Source organism: Scomber japonicus, chromosome 23, assembly GCF_027409825.1.
Source record: "Scomber japonicus isolate fScoJap1 chromosome 23, fScoJap1.pri, whole genome shotgun sequence".
Lineage (NCBI taxonomy): Eukaryota > Metazoa > Chordata > Actinopteri > Scombriformes > Scombridae > Scomber > Scomber japonicus.
In genome coordinates, this window is record NC_070600.1 from 26,554,813 (window position 1) to 26,575,813 (window position 21,001).

The 21,001-nt window shown below is 44.4% G+C and overlaps 1 protein-coding gene across 1 annotated transcript; it reads left to right on the forward strand.

The window, feature by feature from the left end:
- The first annotated feature begins 137 nt into the window (after positions 1-137).
- ovch1 (ovochymase 1) lies at positions 138-5,372 on the forward strand. Its single transcript, XM_053313864.1, has 12 exons — positions 138-165; positions 298-481; positions 788-863; positions 1,685-1,874; positions 1,946-2,085; positions 2,410-2,560; positions 2,635-2,676; positions 2,816-3,038; positions 3,275-3,429; positions 3,514-3,612; positions 3,708-3,844; positions 5,211-5,372. The coding sequence occupies exons 1-12, from the start codon at positions 138-140 to the stop codon at positions 5,370-5,372; spliced, it is 1,587 nt and encodes a 528-aa protein (XP_053169839.1).
- Positions 5,373-21,001: the final 15,629 nt, after the last annotated feature.

The window sequence follows — 21,001 nt, forward strand, 5'->3', positions numbered from 1 at the left end:
CTTCGTAACAGAGCAGCTTTTAACCCTTTTTGTCTCACAAAGGTCATTTTTGGCTTCATTTTTTATGTTTTGGGCTGTGTTCATGCATATGTATATAAGTCCTGCTCGTCCTGTATTATAACGCACAGCAGACCAAAATGACCTGGTCATGTGGTCCTGGTCTCAGTGTGGACTCTGAATCAGCTGCAGCGGCCTCTGTTATATTTTCAGAGACCAGATCTTATAAATCCTTTAATGTTTCATATATACTTCACATTCAGGTTTGAGTCTGTTCTAAAGACCCTGCCTGTGTTTCAGAGCTGGCGGGGGTCCGGGCCTTCAATCCGGAGCAGGAGGTGGAGACCCGGATCATCGGGGGTCAGGAGGCCTGGGCTCACTCGTGGCCCTGGCAGGTTTCTCTGCGCTTCGCCTCCATGCCGGCCTGCGGAGGAGCCATCATCAGTCCGCTGTGGGTCGTCTCTGCTGCTCACTGCTTCAAAAGGTCAGAGGTCACCTCACCTGCTCAGGTAGACCAGGACTCCCTCTGAGAGGGTCACACGGAAACTGCTGCTCAAACTTAAAACTAGTTTCATTTATTTTTTTAATGACTTATTTTCCCTTTGAGCAGTTTTCCTTCTCGTCAGCTATTAGCGAGTGTCTGCAGCAGAACCAGCCCAGAACCTGACTGTGCTTCAGGTCTGGTTGGAGTCAGGGAGACATCATGGTTTGGTTAGAGGCTGGTTGTGTTAGCGCTCCTCTGAGGCTGGCTTCTGATTGGTGCAGAGCTGATGACATCATCTGTCTGCAGGTACAACAAAGCTTCGTCCTGGACGGTTTTGGCTGGAAAACATGACCTGGATAATCCAGATGAAGCTGGACAGCAGGTCAGAAACACTAAAGCTTCTTTCATTAGTTTGTTCACAATGGATTAAAAAACCCTTTACTTTATATTTTACATTTCATTACAGACTCGGTTTAAAACTCTCAAAGCAGGAAAATGTAAAACTGATAAAATCATCATGAAGTTTTCATCTATTGTTTAAAACAGATTTAATCATTTAAAGATGAACCTTTTCTGTCTGACAGGAATAAAACTTTATTTATTGATCAAAGCAGAACATTGTGAATATTCATATCAGCTGGTCCACTAAGTATTAAACAGCTGTGGTTGGATCATGCAGACAGCTTCAAATTCACATTTTTCTCTTTGTTTCTTTGATCTTTTACTGTCAAGCATTTTGTGACAGTGTTTTCTGTACTAGTTGCTGATTGGCTGAACACAGCTGATCCACACCTGCCTCCCAGAAATCATAATGTTTTACATTTTCAGCAGCTGTTTAATTTTTAACCCTTACATACTGTTCAGGACCAAATTTGACCCACTTTTATATTTGAGAGCAGTAAAAACACCACACACATTTCACTCAGACATGGGTTAGGGTTAGGGGACCCAGAATATACAAAAATGGAAATAAGATGCATCATTTGATCATTTCTGTGCAGCTGATACACATTTATGTATAAACAGGTTTGACCTGTGTTTATTTCAAACACAAATACTCAGTCAATAAAATGTTCTCCTGGATCATAAAATAGTGATTTAATTTAATGAAAATACTTTCAATGAAAGAAGCTGTGCAAAGGGAATTTTTAGGAGTAAGAAAAGTTACTAAGGTTTGGAGTAAAACTGACGGTTTGTCATCAGCTGGTCGGCGTCTCGCTCATCGTCAGCCATCACGGCTACAACACTCGCAGCAAAGAGAGCGACGTGGCCCTGCTGAAGCTGCAACAGGCGCTCGTCTTCAACCAGTTCGTCAGACCCATCGACGTCTGGATGAGTCCGCTGCCGCTCTTCACGAAGTGCACCGTCACTGGATGGGGCTCCACCCGAGAGAGTGAGGACGCGTCTTCTCCTTTCTACCAGCCGCAGAGCTTCTGGAGGCTGACGTTGTCTCTGTGTCCTCAGACGGGCCTAGAGTTCACAGACTGCAGGAAGTGAACGTCACTCTGCTGCCTCCTGATGTCTGTAACCGGTACTATGTCGGCAGGATGAGGCCCTCCATGTTTTGTGCCGGGAAGGATGTAGGAGGAGTCGACGCCTGCCAGGTGAGACCTGGATCTGGTTTCTGATGTGTTTTAAAGCAGTCAGAACATGCTGTCTGAACCTCATCCTGTTTTCCTCCCTGTTGTCTCTTTGTCATCTTGTCTTTTCTGCCAAGCTGGCTGATCTTTGTCACAGAGTCTGCTTTCTTCTTTGTTTTTCTGTCTTCATCAACAGTGTCTATCACTCTGTCATATGTCTCTCTTTGTTTCATGGGTTAGGGTTAGGTCCTGGTATCATGTGATCAGAGTCTCATAGTATTAAAATGCATCCATGTTTCTGATTGGATCAGAATATGCTAACTAGCTGTATGATTGTATCTGTCTCAGGGGGACTCTGGAGGTCCTCTGTCCTGCTTCACTGGCAGCAGGTATGAGCTGGCAGGTCTGGTGAGTTGGGGGGTCGGTTGTGGGCGAGCCAGAAGACCAGGGGTCTACACCAAAATCCAGCAGCACACCAAGTGGATCTCTGACACTATGAGTATGTTATACACACTTTGTGATGAATCTAAACAGTTGTTGCATGTTTTGGACATGTTGCTTTGGTTTTTGCAGATGATCAGAACATCACAAACACAGATGACATCACCACTGAAGGTGGGTCAGCTTCATCAGGAAAGTACAAACCTTCAACACTTCATTGAAAGGAGCTGCATATGATATCTGCAGAAAAAAAACAAGTGTTCCTGTTATTTTGTCCACCCTGTATGACTGTATGTGTTCACCTGGGTCACAGAGGACAGGTGTGGTAAGCAGCAGAGTTCCAGCTGTGAGCGACACCCAGGCCTTGCTGGTCTCTCAGTGTCCCAGGATGGTGAGGTGTCTGTGGGGAATGTGACGGAGTCCTGCCCCTTCTTCTGGTCCTGGCAGGTCAGCGTGCAGCACAACGGGCGCCATTACTGCAGCGGGACCCTGATCCACCGCCGCTGGGTGCTCACTGCACACCACTGCAACGTCAGGTACTGCCAGTACTACTACTACTACTACTACTACTGGAAGTACTGCTATTACTAGTACTACTACTGCTATTGATAGTACTAAATGGTAAATGGTAAATGGACTGTACTTCTATAGCACTTTTTTAGTCGTTATGTCCCGGCTACTACTACTGCTGCTAGTACTACCACCACCACTGGGTGGTACTACTGTATTCAGAACTACTACTACAGTTACTGCAGTATTCTCGTCTCTGCAGGAAGGAGGACATGGTGGTTTTGGGAGTTCATGACCTTCGGTTTTCGTCGCCTCAAATGATCCCAGTGGACAAAGTCTTCAACCCGCCACAGGATGACAGTTTCCCCCCGTCATGTGACCTGTCGCTGCTCCGCCTCAGCGTTCCCGCCAGATTCAGTACAAGCACACCTGAACATGTCTGAACCTGACCAGTACTTGTATGTTTGTCTTCTTGAAACTGTCCTCTGTTTGTGTCTCCAGACTCAAACGTGTCCCCAGTTTGCGTCCCTGATGAGGACGAGGAGCTGGACGCTAGCTGGTCATGTGTCACCACCGGTTGGGGATCCATGAGCGCAGCAGGTTACCTCAAATGAACACACATGTTCCAGCAGTGGACAGAAACTCAATCCTCACTGTTTGAGTGTTCAAATGGTCTCATGTCATTTCTGGTGTAGCTGATGTTGATCCGGACCGGATGCACCAGGCTCAGCTGACCCTGGTCAACCAGACTACCTGCAGAGATAAATGGGGCAGCAGTCTCATCAGTGACTCCCATATCTGTTCACATCCTGCAGGCTCCACCTCCTGCATGGTGAGTGTTACAACTTCCAATCATTTAATTTAAATTATCGTGTTAAGAAGCTCAGAATGTTTTATAGACCATTGTTGGGGAACCCTCACACCGCTTCATAAGTACAGAGAACTGCTGCCATCAGGCAAGAGGTACAGAAGCTTGAGAAGCAGAACCACCAGAATGACCAACAGCTTTCTTCCACAAGCTGTTAGGTTTCTAAACTTACACTTATTTATTATACAGCCATGGCTAATGTGTCTTAGGGATGTGTGCGTTAGGGTTAGTAGGGGGAGGCGGGGGGGGCGTTGGCGTTGATTGTGATAATGTGTGATTGCTATATGGGATAATATGTGATGAAGTATTTGCACAGGACCCCAAGAGAGAAACGCTGTCTCACTCTGTGCGCACTATTGCTGTAATGTACTACTTAGTGACTATTAAGTTGGATTTGATTTAACTTGATTTGACAAGGTCCAAGTTGACTCGTTTTGTCCAAACAGATGAATGCAAAATATTCAGTTCAGTAGAAAAAAAATGAAACAACTGATTATGAAAATTATTAAATTGAGAGAGAGAGATAGATAGATAGATAGATAGATAGATAGATAGATAGATAGATAGATAACATTTATTCCAGACTTAAGTCCATATAAAATACATACAAAAACACAGACAATACAATAAAAAAAAAAGTCAACACATGAAACTGTTAATAAACTTTCTAAGAACAACATGAAAAGTCGGCACATTACTGCTTACACACACGTCTTGCACTTGTCCATCTTGGATGTCTAAGTACAATCCTGAATGCATCATTATATGCCACCACAGGTGTGCAGTATACAATGAAGTACAATATGACCTAAACAAAGATATCTTGACATCATCAGTACACTTATTGAACTTTCGTGCAAGCATGTTGGCTTGTGCATAGAGTTTGCAGCACGGATGCTGGATGTCATCATCACATAAATCATCTCTGATTATGTGGCCAAGATATCTGAATTTGTTCTCTCTCCAAGCACTTGGTCCGCTAGAACAAAAGGAAAGTATGACTTATCATCCTCCTTGGTTTTCACAATTAATTGTGAAAACCAAGGAGGATGATATCTCTTTTTAGAGTTAAACATGATATCATACTGCACACTGTAGCAGGAACAGATTCTAAGCAATTGCTGCATACCAACACTAGAGGGAGACATAATGACCAGATCGTCAGCATACACCAAGTGATTGATCTCTCTCACCATACATCCAGTTCTACACTGGTTTAGCTGTCTAGACAGGTCATCCATATATAGCAGCTGGTAGATAACGACCACCTGCCATCTTTATCAGGAACAAACCAGGAGAGGTTAAAGTGTCCCTTCCTGTCTCTCTGCAGGGTGACTCTGGAGCTCCTCTGTTGTGTCGGAAGCGTGGGGCCTACTTCCTGTTTGGCGTGGTCACATGGGGCAGCCGGCGCTGTGACACAGAAAAACCGGCCATCTTCTCCCTAATCTCAGATTATCACTCGTGGATCACTGAGGTGACTGAAGACATCTGAAATAAACTTTTTCCTGTAAGTTGTTTGTCCTCATGTTTACTGAGCAGAGAGCAGCCAATCACATCCAAGAACATGTAAAGAGGACTTCAGTCTCAGGCTGTCCAATCAGGAATCATTCAGCTTTTTCACTTTTAAAAGGTTAAACATTTTCAGGTGTCAAAACAAATTTACTTCTTCAAGTTTTTAATTTATTGTCGAATATTTTCATGCATGTCACTCATTTTTAAAGATGCTGAAAGATGGACTTCAGCTGAAAGATCCGTTAATAAAACATCAAAAACACAAATATTCAGTGTAATGTTTCTGATATTAAATCTTTAAAACATTAGGTTTCAGAAAGAACCTACAGATTATATTATATATATATATATATATATATATACAGCTATGCCCAATAATATTGGCACCCCTACACTTCCCTCCCAGAAAGTTATTGCAAGTACAGGGTTAGGAGGACTGGACAAAATTATTGGCACCCTCAGTTTAATGTTTGGTAACCCACCCTTTGGGAAAAAAATAACTGAAATCAATAACTTCCTGTAACCATCAACAAGCTTCTTACACTTCTTTCTCTCATTAGGGACTACGGATGCAAATTAGCAATTTGCTATAATCCGGCATATTTACAAAGATGTTTAACATTTATGTTCATTAATATGCACTGTCCCTATCCAAAAATAAACTATTACTACCATTACTGTTACTCACCTCTCTCCAGGTCTTTCAGATCTGAAGGATTCTCTCAGCTGCTGTTTTGACATTTCTGCACAGATGTTCTCGGGGTTCACATCTGGGGTCCGTTCCATAAAGCAAGCTCAGAAAAGTGGCACCTATTGTCGAACACGTGACTTGAATGAGATCAGGCTAAAGCAGTTCCATAAAGGGAAATCCATGTTGACGCAATCAAACTAATTCAAGACAGGCTCAGGTATTCAGACTGTGCACGCCATTCACATGCAGCCCATGATGTCGAATATAGAAACAGATTCACAATGAGACTCAGCAGCAACACTTCTGCTGGAGACATATGAAGAATTTAAACATATGATAACAAAAACAAAAAAAAACAATAGAAATGCTGGGACAGGCCTTCACAAACAGAGAAACAGTGCATGGGTCGAGGTTGTTATATAGACTGGACCTTAATCAGTTAACAGAAAAAGGGAAACGCCTCGACATGAATCCACTAAACAGGTCTTAGTTGACTTTTTACACATTATTTTAAATGGTCTGATCAATAACCAATTAAATACCTTTTTAAAACCGCACTTCCCACAAAGAAAATATCTTATCTTCCAAATATTTTTGCATACATACACACGTTAAATTGACTATGTACTCAACTATATATATGTATAAATGTGTAAATATCTGATTATTAAGTTAACTATATATACACTACCGGTCAAATGTTTTAGAACACCCCAATTTTTCCATTTTTTTTATTGACCTTCATGTTGGTCTTTTTTCCCAAGGTAGTTGTGTCGTAGCCTGGACTTAAGTTTTGGGTCATTATCTGTCTGTAGGAGGAAGCCTTTTGTTTTTCTGGATCCAGGGTCGGCTACCATAGCGTTCTTCAGCGATGCCATGCAGAACCCTCTGGTATGCATGCAGAACCCTCTGGTATGCATGCAGAACCCTCTGGTATGCAATGTAAAGGACGTATGGAAGCACGTGAGCAGTGACGTAGCATCGTTTCAAAAGCGATTTACGTTTTTGTACGTACGTTGAGCATAAACCTTAACGCTGTCCGTAAGCAGCGTAACATTACCCCATATTCTTCAATACCCACACATGCCTTTTATATTTATAGTTATAAATGTTAATTCCATCCAAACATAACAAACATCTGGAGGTTTGTCCTGGTTCTCTTCATCAAGCTGCAAGGTCCTCCCAGAGTTAGAAAATCTTTTAAAATAAGACACAAACTGAAACAATATAAAGTACAGACAGGATGTGACAAATAGTTAAAATGATGCTGCCATGTACCTGACTGCATCGAGAGTGGAGGAAGACATGAACGGCCAGGAAGGGTGAGTGCTAGGGTAAAATTTTCCCCGTGGCATTGCGGTGGGGAAGATTTTTTTAGATCCAAACCCTAACCCCTAACCCTAAACCCAACCCTAAAATGACTTAACCCTAAACCTAACCAGCTTTCACCACAAACACACATTTGCAGGACTGACTAAATCACAGTTATGTTCCATAGGATCTGCACACTGCATTCAGACCTCCTCCAGGCCTCTAGGGTGCTCTTCTCTGCACTATCTAGCAGAGGGGACTCTAGGACCGTCCTTAGAGACTGCTCCAGAATGTTCCTCCAAATTAAACCCATTCAGGTGTCCACCATCATTCCTTTGGTCACCACATATTCTGCCCCCACAGTGAAGCTGGTTAGAGATATCAGAAATAACTTTGGAATTCTCATAAAAGGAAAGAGACTTCTCAGTGATTGTAGGATCATTGCTGCATTCAGAAGGAACAAAAACTTAAAGGATCACCTGGTGAGAGCCACAATTAAACCAATCCAAATTCCAAAAAGAGGCACATGAGTGATTTCTTTAAACAGCTGAGGTGGATATCAAACAGACACAATAAAAACATCTTCAAAGTTTACAATCAGGGAAATATCAAATCCAAACATTGTGTATCATCAGTTGTAAACAATGTGGCCTTCAATATGTTGGTGAGACAGGAAACACAATCCATACCAGATTCACACAACACAGATATAACATGTTGAGAAAGAAAGACTCCCACACTCAGCTGGTTAAACAATTTATTCAGCAAGATAGTCTGCAGAGCCTCTGCCCTTGGATCAAACCCAAACCCTGGCCCAGAGGCAGAGAGCATAACGAACATGGATTCATAAACTGAACACCAGATTCCCACAGGCCTTGAATTAAAAAAAAAAGAGGGATAAAGGATGAGCTGTTGCAACTCTGGATGGAGCATGCAAAGAAAAGATGCACCCCAACCGCGCAGCGGTTGGGGAACACATTCCCCGACCGCAACGCGGTCGGCCGAAATTTTTGCCTAACCCTAACCCTAATTGATAACCCTAACCCTAATTGATAACCCTAACCCTAATTGATAACCCTAAACCTAATTGATAACCCTAACCCTAACCCTAATTGATAACCCTAACCCTAATTGATAACCCTAACCCTAATTGATAACCCTAACCCTAATTGATAACCCTAACCCTAATTGATAACCCTATGGGTTAGGTTTGGGTAAGAGGGTTAGGGTTAGGGTTAGGTTGGGGAAAGTGATCCCTCCTCCAGCCGGAGAAGGGAGGTGCACGGTCCACCCACCGTTGGTCTGGGTTAGGGTTAGGGTTAGGGTTAGGTGTTAGTAGAGATCAACTCTAAGTGGGTTAGGGTTAGGGTTAGGGTTAGGGTTGGGGTTGGGGTTGGGGTTGGGGTTAGGGTTAGGGTTAGGGTTAGGGTTAGGGTTAGGTTGTGTGAAAGTCCTCCCCCTAAAAGGATAGGGGGGGTGTGGTGCACGGTCCATCTCCCGGTAGGGACCCCTTCCCCCATACCAATTCCCGTAAGGGGGGTATCGGTGCCGCTTCTTATGGTAGACATATGTCCACTCCCCGTCTGTGCCCATGGTCCAGTCTCCGATGAAAAAATGTTTAATGAAAAAATGCCTCTGTATTTGAATAATGAAATAATGCCTCTTGTAATAATGAAAAAATGCCTCTTTAAATGAAATTAAATAAAAACTGCTTGTTTTAAAGGTTGTTCTTCAGTTATTTCTGTTTTTTTTCCTTTTTCCGTGTTTTTTATTTTTTTCGTGTTTTTTTAATTTTTTTTGTTTTTTTTAAATTTTTTTTCCTATTTTTTGTAATATGAATAAAATGTGTGTGTGCTCTACGCCGCGACGTTTCGACCTGTCTCGGTCTTTCTCAAGCGGAAGCACACGTAATTTTCTAAATGTAAATGAATGGAGTCCATGTAAAGTTGAGAGATGCTCTCTCTTCAACAGCCAGCTCAAAAGTGAGGGACAGCCGTGCTTCTCCTCCTTATATAGGGTGGCTTCTCCGAAAATATTCGGTCACGAAATCTTTTCTACAGAGGGACAGCCGTGCTTCTCCCCTGTATACAGACTCTGGCTGGAGCTGTCACGGAATAAAAATAAAGAGGTGGGCAATCTAACTGTAATTTATAATTATGGATTTTTTTTATATATTATTATTTATTTATTAATTTTTATTTTTTATTTTTAGGGTTACCGCCAATTAGGGTTAAATTTAGGGTTAGGTGGGTTAGGTTAGGGTTAGGGTTAGGCATAAAGCAAGACTGAGGTTGTGTTTAGGGTTAGGGCTAGGGTCAGGGCTAGAATCAGGGTTAGGTTTAGGCGTCCAATTAGGGTTGAATTTAGGTTTAGGGTTAGGTTTAGGCGTAAGGCAAGACTGAGGTTGTGTTTAGGGTTAGGGTTAGGGTCAGGGTTAGGGTCAGGGTCAGGGTCAGGGTCAGGGTTAGGGTTAGGGTTAGGGTTAGGGTTAGGGTTAGGGTTAGGGTTAGGGTTAGGGTTAGGGTTAGGGTTAGGGTTAGGGTTAGGGTTAGGAGATCTCCATTGAAAATGAATGGCGCTTCCATGCTTCCATAATAGGCTAGGGTTAGGGTTAGGGTTAGGGTTAGGGTTAGGGTTAGGGTTAGGGTTAGGGTTAGGGTTAGGGTTAGGGTTAGGGTTAGGGTTAGGGTTAGGGTTAGGGTTAGGGTTAGGGTTAGGGTTAGGGTTAGGGTTAGGGTTAGGGTTAGGGTTAGGGTTAGGGTTAGGGTTAGGGTTAGGGTTAGGGTTAGGGTTAGGGTTAGGGTTAGGGTTAGGGTTAGGGTTAGGGTTAGGGTTAGGGTTAGGGTTAGGGTTAGGGTTAGGGTTAGGGTTAGGGTTAGGGTTAGGGTTAGGGTTAGGGGGTGAGAAAAAGTAGGTCCTCCTCCCGAAGGAAGAGGCACGTGCACGGTCCGTCCCCCATGGACGTCCGTTCCCCTGGTCCCGAGGCTGTCGGCGGGCCCTGTTGCGCCGCCGACCGTAACGGACCACTGTCCAGTCTCCGTCCATCTTTCTGTGGACGGGCAATCCAAAAAAAACCAAAGTAAAACGCAATCCCAAACGTGGGAAAGGATCAGGTAGGTATAACGTAAGTAAAGGTAAGTAACTGTTTTTTTATTTTTTATTTTTTTCAAAAAATTAAAAATCAAAATGTATACTAATGAACTAAGGAAGGTGTGCAATTTTCGAAAAAAAACGAAAAAAACGCGACGTTTCGACCAATATGAGTCTTCCTCAGGCTGCACACTAAATAACTGAAGTGATCTAGCTGCTTCTCTGTCTGTGTTTTCATGTGAAATGAGCTCTCTCAGCTCTGCGCTCTTTATATAGGCGCTGTTGGCGTTACAAATTTTGCGCATGAAGTTTTGCGTCGATGATATTAACTTTGTTTTTAACCCTGTTTTTAACCCCTTAAATGCCGAATCAAATTAAATTAAATGAATAAAACCCATGTATTATAATAAAATATATTATTTATGAACTAATGAATTATTTCTTATGTGTGTAATTAATTTATTAACCCTTGTAATGCCAATTATTATTTAATCCATGAATTATTAACCCTAGTAATGCCAATTATTATTTAATCCATGAATTTTTAAACCTTGTAATGCCAATTATTATTTAATCCATGAATTTTTAACCCTTGTAATGCCAATTATTATTTAATCCATGAATTTTTAACCCTTTCTTTGCCAAATGAAAATATTTTGACCCCTATAATTTCTACTCTTATGAATTGTGTGATCCGAATTAGGGTTAGGATTAGGACTAGGATTAGGGTTAGGATTAGGTTTAGGTTTAGGGCTAAGGTTAGGACTAAGGTTAGGTTTAGGGTTGAGATTAGGGTTAGGTTTAGGGTTAGGGCTAGGGTTAGAATTAAGGTTAGGTTTAGGGTTGGGATTAGGTTTAGGTTTAGGTTTAGGTTTAGGATTAGGGTTAGGTTTAGGTTTAGGTTTAGGGTTGAGATTAGGATTAGGGTTAGGTTTAGGGTTAGGGTTAGGTTTGGGTTAGGTTTAGGGTTGAGATTAGGATTAGGGTTAGGTTTAGGGTTAGGGCTAGGGTTAGAATTAAGGTTAGGTTTAGGGTTGGGATTAGGTTTAGGATTAGGGTTAGGGTTAGGGTTAGGGCTAGGGTTAGGTTTAGGTTTAGGTTTAGGGTTAGGATTAGGTTTAGGATTAATGTTGGGATTAAGATTAGGTTTTAGGATTAGGGTTAGATTACTGAGTTATGGGAGGTAGTTTTTTTGGTTAGAATGAACTAATTATTTTTAAAATTTAGTCCCAATGGATCTCTTGTTCCCAATTTGAAGATCCAAAGTCTCTCCCTTCTCTTTCTTTCCCTATCGGTCCAAAATAAATTTGTCTCCAATCCCGCCAACCGAAGCGCAGCTAGATCGTGATCAATAAAATGTTTAACTAAAAGCGTGTCCATGTTTTTCTTATTTTTTATCGTGTACCTATGCTGATACATCCTCGTGGACAGGTCCGATTTTGTTTCACCCACATATTTTTTGTCACATGTATTACAAAAAATTAAATATACACAATTTTTTGTACGGGTTGTAAATTTTTGTGTGATTTTAAAAATTGTTCCATCTGTTGTATTTTTAACATAATTTAGACGAATAAATTGAGATTCCAAAATTTGTGCTTTGTCTCTAATTAATGGGGGTAATTTTGCATTGATTAAATAATCCGCCAAATTTCTGTTTCTTCTGTAGGCTGATATTACAGTGCACGTCGGCAGCACGTCAGTCTGGCCCAAGACTGCATCAAAATTATATTTCAAAGTCTTCAAGAGCGACGTATTACCGGAGGAATATGTCGTTATTAGGGGGATCAAGTCCCCCCTCTCCTTACTTTTGTCTTCTCTAAAAGATCTAAGGCAGTGTTTCAAAAAGGATTTGCCATAGCCCCTCCCCCGGAGGGCTTTGAACAAGATCCTCACTGCCTGCTCAAAATCCTCCTCCCTCGTGCAGATACGATGGAACCGGAGGAGCTGGGACTTCACTATCCCCCGAAAGGTATGCCTAGGGTGGAAGCTTTCATTCTGTAGCAAGGCATGGGTGTCCGTCACCTTGAAAAAGACCTTGATGTCCAATTTCCTAGTTTGTACGAAATCTGGTCCCTTATAAATAGTTGTATCCAAAAAATCCATTTTCTCTTGATTCACAACTGCCTTTAATTGAATGGATTTGTTATGTGAATTTAGAGTTTTGAGAAAGGAATCAAATTCCATCTTGGACCCTGGCCAAATCCCCCAAACATCGTCCAAATAGCGACAATAGTAAACCGGTGACTTCTCGCATTTGGCAAGGGCCTCCTCCTCCCAGTAGGCCATAAATATGTTGGCATAGGCCGGGGCAAATTTCTTGCCCATTGCCGTACCCTTTATTTGCAGGTAAAATTGGCCATCAAAAACAAAATCGTTCCTGTTCAAATTAATCTCCAACAACTTAATCAACTCCTCATCCGGTCTGGCTGGATCCGGGTATTTTTCAAAAATCTTTTTAACACAGGATATTCCCTCCTGGATGGGAATATTAGTGTAAAGTGCGTCCACATCCATAGAAAAAAAATAAAATTCAGCGGGAATATTTAAATTTTTAACTAACTCAACAAAATGGTAGGTATCCTTAACATAGGAGGGGTGTTTAACAGAAAGTGGGTTTAAGTAAAAATCAATATATTCGGCCGTGAAATAGGTCTCGCTACTACAGTCCGATACAATAGGTCTTCCAGGGGGAATTTTAAAGGGGACCGACCACTTATCCGGGTCCTTATGGATTTTTGGCAGGATATAAAATCGTCTCTCCCTAGGCTGTGATTCCCCAATCAAATACCTCTTTTGTTTAGCATTAATGAATTTTTTCCGGTAAAGCGAATCCACAATTGCACTCACCATGGGAATGGTGTCTGGGTATATCGGTTTGTCCAATCGCCGATAGTATTCCACATCTTGCAGTTGACGTTGCACCTCCCAGACATACCGCTGCCTGCTTAGAATCACCACCGCTGAGCCCTTATCTGCCGGTTTAATAACTATATGTTTGGCCTTTTTGAGTTCCTGTAAAGCTCTGTATTCTGCCATTGACATGTTTCTTTCCTCTTTTTCAGGTTTTCGTTTTCGACGTAGGACCCTCCTGTCCCGATTAATGAGGATCCCCACTTCCCGAGGTAAGTCTTCTATGGCTGGAGCCCAGGTCGATGGTCCCGTGAACGGTGGTCTCTTTTTACCAGGTAAATTTTTCCCGTCCTTAAAATAAGCTGCCAATTTAATTCGCCGATGGTACTCCTGTACATCCAGGCGTAATTTAAAATCTTGGTCCCGTCCCAGATCCAGGGCGGGAATGAAAAACAACCCCCTACTCAGGAGTTGTTCCTGCGGCTTAGACAATTTGAAATTTGGGGCCAATACTATTACCTCCTGCGCCTGGAGGGACCGTGAGCCATCACCCCGTGGCCGATCTGGGCTCACGGGGAGTCCAAGTTTAACTCCTTAATCCAATGGTTAAGGATGGCCCCCGCGGCCTCATCAGTCCAGTGGACCAGGTCATCCCCGGTCTCAAAATTCTCCCCAGACATCGCCGGGATAAAATTCTGGTTCCTGAGGATATAGTCGTTCAGGACCAGCAAATTGTTCCTCTCTTCTGCAGGGAGGGCCCAGGAGAAGTTGAGAACCGGGATATAAACTTCCGCAAACGGGAACTTGGCCTTAGCGGTTCTCACCGCTGCTTGGAGGTTTTTTATGGTGGTCTCTCTGGGCTTGTTTGCCCTGCTATTTATACCAAACGAGAGAACCACCTTCTCCACCACCACCCCTGGTATCGTTGTACCCTTGACTAGGATGTGTTCCGCGTTTCGGAAGTTTGCCCCCGGGAAGCTGTCCACCTGTAAGTCCGGAATGTCGAATTCCGGGAGACGACTCAGGTTGGAGTCCCCCAGAATCAACCATTTCTTCTCCGCAACCAGGTACCAGTCAATGTTTTTAAATTTGGTGTTCGGGTGTCTGGTAACCCTGTACCGCGGCAGGTCCGGCTCCAGGAATTCCCTCAGGGAACCATCATGCGATCTATCGAAGATCACCTCCTCGTCCCCCTCTAGCTCCTCCTCCTCAAAATGGAGAATCCGGGCCACAGGCTGGTGTGGGGTTTGCGTGGTCTGATCCTGGGAATCCCGGGATCGTCGAATCCTAATTACCTGCGCCCGTTGGGCCTCCAGTCGGGCCTCAGCTTCCTGGCGTTTCTCCTCCTCCTCCAGCCTATCGAACTCCGCTGCCACTGCCTTCAGCGAGTCCGAGAGCTCTGGGGCTTCCAGAAACCCCAGGTCATCCTCGACCTGTCTCTGTTCCAGGGAAGGGGGTAGGTAATCCCCGGTGAGGACCAACCCTCCGGTCTCCCCCATGGGATCCTCACCCCCATGTGGGGTCACCTGGTGCCCATCCAGTTCTTCTTCCAGTCGTACCGTCATGGTCGCTGTTGAGACCTTAGTCACTGGCCGGCGACCAACTCCAGACCCCTCAGGGACCTGATGCAAGGTCCCGGTCTGGGTGGTACTCTCCCGACTCAGGGTTCCAACCCGCGTCGGACCCTCTGGGACAACGGACTGGTGACCCCCTTCAGACCGTTCCAGGACCCGAGGCAAGGTCTCGGTCTGGGTGGTGATCTCCCGACTCCGGGTTCCAACCCGTTCCGGACCCTCCGGGACCACCAGGGCCACAATCATAGCCTCAGCTTGGGCAATGGTATCCCCTGTAATATTGAACAGGTTTACCCGGGCCCAACGAGTCGCCACTTCAAAGGCGTCCTTCCAGTCAGGGGGGATGGAGCCCTTGAGCTCCTCCAATTGCTCCTCCAAACCCTTCTCGTAATGCTCTGCCAGAATCTGGTAGGTCATCTGTCCCCAATTCTTAGCATTGCCTACGATAAAATCCGCCGTTTGTGGCGTGGGGAAGGCTGGTTTAATCATAGCAGCCAGGATGTCTACCATCCTAGCAATCCCGCGGGGCTCCTGCTTGCCCTGCTTGGGCACCACATTTTGATAATGGTGGACCCTCTTGATGACCCCATACAGCTTCCGAATGAGCCCACCCAACTGTGGTCCGGCCGGTTCTCGCCTAGCCTCCGATCCAGTTGGTTGGGGAGGGTCCCTTCTCCAGACACCTCCTGGGGGTCTTCTGCGGGCTGCTGCCGCATACGATCTTGGTTGGGGACCAGGATAACGTCCAGCCCTAGGGGGAGGCGCTGGCCGGTTAGGGGGTGAGAAAAAGTAGGTCCTCCTCCCGAAGGAAGAGGCACGTGCACGGTCCGTCCCCCATGGACGTCCGTTCCCCTGGTCCCGAGGCTGTCGGCGGGCCCTGTTGCGCCGCCGACCGTAACGGACCACTGTCCAGTCTCCGTCCATCTTTCTGTGGACGGGCAATCCAAAAAAAACCAAAGTAAAACGCAATCCCAAACGTGGGAAAGGATCAGGTAGGTATAACGTAAGTAAAGGTAAGTAACTGTTTTTTTATTTTTTATTTTTTTCAAAAAATTAAAAATCAAAATGTATACTAATGAACTAAGGAAGGTGTGCAATTTTCGAAAAAAAACGAAAAAAACGCGACGTTTCGACCAATATGAGTCTTCCTCAGGCTGCACACTAAATAACTGAAGTGATCTAGCTGCTTCTCTGTCTGTGTTTTCATGTGAAATGAGCTCTCTCAGCTCTGCGCTCTTTATATAGGCGCTGTTGGCGTTACAAATTTTGCGCATGAAGTTTTGCGTCGATGATATTAACTTTGTTTTTAACCCTGTTTTTAACCCCTTAAATGCCGAATCAAATTAAATTAAATGAATAAAACCCATGTATTATAATAAAATATATTATTTATGAACTAATGAATTATTTCTTATGTGTGTAATTAATTTATTAACCCTTGTAATGCCAATTATTATTTAATCCATGAATTATTAACCCTAGTAATGCCAATTATTATTTAATCCATGAATTTTTAAACCTTGTAATGCCAATTATTATTTAATCCATGAATTTTTAACCCTTGTAATGCCAATTATTATTTAATCCATGAATTTTTAACCCTTTCTTTGCCAAATGAAAATATTTTGACCCCTATAATTTCTACTCTTATGAATTGTGTGATCCGAATTAGGGTTAGGATTAGGACTAGGATTAGGGTTAGGATTAGGTTTAGGTTTAGGGCTAAGGTTAGGACTAAGGTTAGGTTTAGGGTTGAGATTAGGGTTAGGTTTAGGGTTAGGGCTAGGGTTAGAATTAAGGTTAGGTTTAGGGTTGGGATTAGGTTTAGGTTTAGGTTTAGGTTTAGGATTAGGGTTAGGTTTAGGTTTAGGTTTAGGGTTGAGATTAGGATTAGGGTTAGGTTTAGGGTTAGGGTTAGGTTTGGGTTAGGTTTAGGGTTGAGATTAGGATTAGGGTTAGGTTTAGGGTTAGGGCTAGGGTTAGAATTAAGGTTAGGTTTAGGGTTGGGATTAGGTTTAGGATTAGGGTTAGGGTTAGGGTTAGGGCTAGGGTTAGGTTTAGGTTTAGGTTTAGGGTTAGGATTAGGTTTAGGATTAATGTTGGGATTAAGATTAGGTTTTAGGATTAGGGTTAGATTACTGAGTTATGGGAGGTAGTTTTTTTGGTTAGAATGAACTAATTATTTTTAAAATTTAGTCCCAATGGATCTCTTGTTCCCAATTTGAAGATCCAAAGTCTCTCCCTTCTCTTTCTTTCCCTATCGGTCCAAAATAAATTTGTCTCCAATCCCGCCAACCGAAGCGCAGCTAGATCGTGATCAATAAAATGTTTAACTAAAAGCGTGTCCATGTTTTTCTTATTTTTTATCGTGTACCTATGCTGATACATCCTCGTGGACAGGTCCGATTTTGTTTCACCCACATATTTTTTGTCACATGTATTACAAAAAATTAAATATACACAATTTTTTGTACGGGTTGTAAATTTTTGTGTGATTTTAAAAATTGTTCCATCTGTTGTATTTTTAACATAATTTAGACGAATAAATTGAGATTCCAAAATTTGTGCTTTGTCTCTAATTAATGGGGGTAATTTTGCATTGATTAAATAATCCGCCAAATTTCTGTTTCTTCTGTAGGCTGATATTACAGTGCACGTCGGCAGCACGTCAGTCTGGCCCAAGACTGCATCAAAATTATATTTCAAAGTCTTCAAGAGCGACGTATTACCGGAGGAATATGTCGTTATTAGGGGGATCAAGTCCCCCCTCTCCTTACTTTTGTCTTCTCTAAAAGATCTAAGGCAGTGTTTCAAAAAGGATTTGCCATAGCCCCTCCCCCGGAGGGCTTTGAACAAGATCCTCACTGCCTGCTCAAAATCCTCCTCCCTCGTGCAGATACGATGGAACCGGAGGAGCTGGGACTTCACTATCCCCCGAAAGGTATGCCTAGGGTGGAAGCTTTCATTCTGTAGCAAGGCATGGGTGTCCGTCACCTTGAAAAAGACCTTGATGTCCAATTTCCTAGTTTGTACGAAATCTGGTCCCTTATAAATAGTTGTATCCAAAAAATCCATTTTCTCTTGATTCACAACTGCCTTTAATTGAATGGATTTGTTATGTGAATTTAGAGTTTTGAGAAAGGAATCAAATTCCATCTTGGACCCTGGCCAAATCCCCCAAACATCGTCCAAATAGCGACAATAGTAAACCGGTGACTTCTCGCATTTGGCAAGGGCCTCCTCCTCCCAGTAGGCCATAAATATGTTGGCATAGGCCGGGGCAAATTTCTTGCCCATTGCCGTACCCTTTATTTGCAGGTAAAATTGGCCATCAAAAACAAAATCGTTCCTGTTCAAATTAATCTCCAACAACTTAATCAACTCCTCATCCGGTCTGGCTGGATCCGGGTATTTTTCAAAAATCTTTTTAACACAGGATATTCCCTCCTGGATGGGAATATTAGTGTAAAGTGCGTCCACATCCATAGAAAAAAAATAAAATTCAGCGGGAATATTTAAATTTTTAACTAACTCAACAAAATGGTAGGTATCCTTAACATAGGAGGGGTGTTTAACAGAAAGTGGGTTTAAGTAAAAATCAATATATTCGGCCGTGAAATAGGTCTCGCTACTACAGTCCGATACAATAGGTCTTCCAGGGGGAATTTTAAAGGGGACCGACCACTTATCCGGGTCCTTATGGATTTTTGGCAGGATATAAAATCGTCTCTCCCTAGGCTGTGATTCCCCAATCAAATACCTCTTTTGTTTAGCATTAATGAATTTTTTCCGGTAAAGCGAATCCACAATTGCACTCACCATGGGAATGGTGTCTGGGTATATCGGTTTGTCCAATCGCCGATAGTATTCCACATCTTGCAGTTGACGTTGCACCTCCCAGACATACCGCTGCCTGCTTAGAATCACCACCGCTGAGCCCTTATCTGCCGGTTTAATAACTATATGTTTGGCCTTTTTGAGTTCCTGTAAAGCTCTGTATTCTGCCATTGACATGTTTCTTTCCTCTTTTTCAGGTTTTCGTTTTCGACGTAGGACCCTCCTGTCCCGATTAATGAGGATCCCCACTTCCCGAGGTAAGTCTTCTATGGCTGGAGCCCAGGTCGATGGTCCCGTGAACGGTGGTCTCTTTTTACCAGGTAAATTTTTCCCGTCCTTAAAATAAGCTGCCAATTTAATTCGCCGATGGTACTCCTGTACATCCAGGCGTAATTTAAAATCTTGGTCCCGTCCCAGATCCAGGGCGGGAATGAAAAACAACCCCCTACTCAGGAGTTGTTCCTGCGGCTTAGACAATTTGAAATTTGGGGCCAATACTATTACCTCCTGCGCCTGGAGGGACCGTGAGCCATCACCCCGTGGCCGATCTGGGCTCACGGGGAGTCCAAGTTTAACTCCTTAATCCAATGGTTAAGGATGGCCCCCGCGGCCTCATCAGTCCAGTGGACCAGGTCATCCCCGGTCTCAAAATTCTCCCCAGACATCGCCGGGATAAAATTCTGGTTCCTGAGGATATAGTCGTTCAGGACCAGCAAATTGTTCCTCTCTTCTGCAGGGAGGGCCCAGGAGAAGTTGAGAACCGGGATATAAACTTCCGCAAACGGGAACTTGGCCTTAGCGGTTCTCACCGCTGCTTGGAGGTTTTTTATGGTGGTCTCTCTGGGCTTGTTTGCCCTGCTATTTATACCAAACGAGAGAACCACCTTCTCCACCACCACCCCTGGTATCGTTGTACCCTTGACTAGGATGTGTTCCGCGTTTCGGAAGTTTGCCCCCGGGAAGCTGTCCACCTGTAAGTCCGGAATGTCGAATTCCGGGAGACGACTCAGGTTGGAGTCCCCCAGAATCAACCATTTCTTCTCCGCAACCAGGTACCAGTCAATGTTTTTAAATTTGGTGTTCGGGTGTCTGGTAACCCTGTACCGCGGCAGGTCCGGCTCCAGGAATTCCCTCAGGGAACCATCATGCGATCTATCGAAGATCACCTCCTCGTCCCCCTCTAGCTCCTCCTCCTCAAAATGGAGAATCCGGGCCACAGGCTGGTGTGGGGTTTGCGTGGTCTGATCCTGGGAATCCCGGGATCGTCGAATCCTAATTACCTGCGCCCGTTGGGCCTCCAGTCGGGCCTCAGCTTCCTGGCGTTTCTCCTCCTCCTCCAGCCTATCGAACTCCGCTGCCACTGCCTTCAGCGAGTCCGAGAGCTCTGGGGCTTCCAGAAACCCCAGGTCATCCTCGACCTGTCTCTGTTCCAGGGAAGGGGGTAGGTAATCCCCGGTGAGGACCAACCCTCCGGTCTCCCCCATGGGATCCTCACCCCCATGTGGGGTCACCTGGTGCCCATCCAGTTCTTCTTCCAGTCGTACCGTCATGGTCGCTGTTGAGACCTTAGTCACTGGCCGGCGACCAACTCCAGACCCCTCAGGGACCTGATGCAAGGTCCCGGTCTGGGTGGTACTCTCCCGACTCAGGGTTCCAACCCGCGTCGGACCCTCTGGGACAACGGACTGGTGACCCCCTTCAGACCGTTCCAGGACCCGAGGCAAGGTCTCGGTCTGGGTGGTGATCTCCCGACTCCGGGTTCCAACCCGTTCCGGACCCTCCGGGACCACCAGGGCCACAATCATAGCCTCAGCTTGGGCAATGGTATCCCCTGTAATATTGAACAGGTTTACCCGGGCCCAACGAGTCGCCACTTCAAAGGCGTCCTTCCAGTCAGGGGGGATGGAGCCCTTGAGCTCCTCCAATTGCTCCTCCAAACCCTTCTCGTAATGCTCTGCCAGAATCTGGTAGGTCATCTGTCCCCAATTCTTAGCATTGCCTACGATAAAATCCGCCGTTTGTGGCGTGGGGAAGGCTGGTTTAATCATAGCAGCCAGGATGTCTACCATCCTAGCAATCCCGCGGGGCTCCTGCTTGCCCTGCTTGGGCACCACATTTTGATAATGGTGGACCCTCTTGATGACCCCATACAGCTTCCGAATGAGCCCACCCAACTGTGGTCCGGCCGGTTCTCGCCTAGCCTCCGATCCAGTTGGTTGGGGAGGGTCCCTTCTCCAGACACCTCCTGGGGGT

Coding starts and splice junctions, on each gene's coding strand:
- ovch1 (XM_053313864.1), top strand. CDS start 138: ATGACCTGGTCATGTGGTCCTGGTCTCA. Junction 482..787: donor GCTGCTCACTGCTTCAAAAG/GTCAGAGGTCAC, acceptor ATCTGTCTGCAG/GTACAACAAAGCTTCGTCCT. Junction 3,039..3,274: donor GCACACCACTGCAACGTCAG/GTACTGCCAGTA, acceptor TCGTCTCTGCAG/GAAGGAGGACATGGTGGTTT.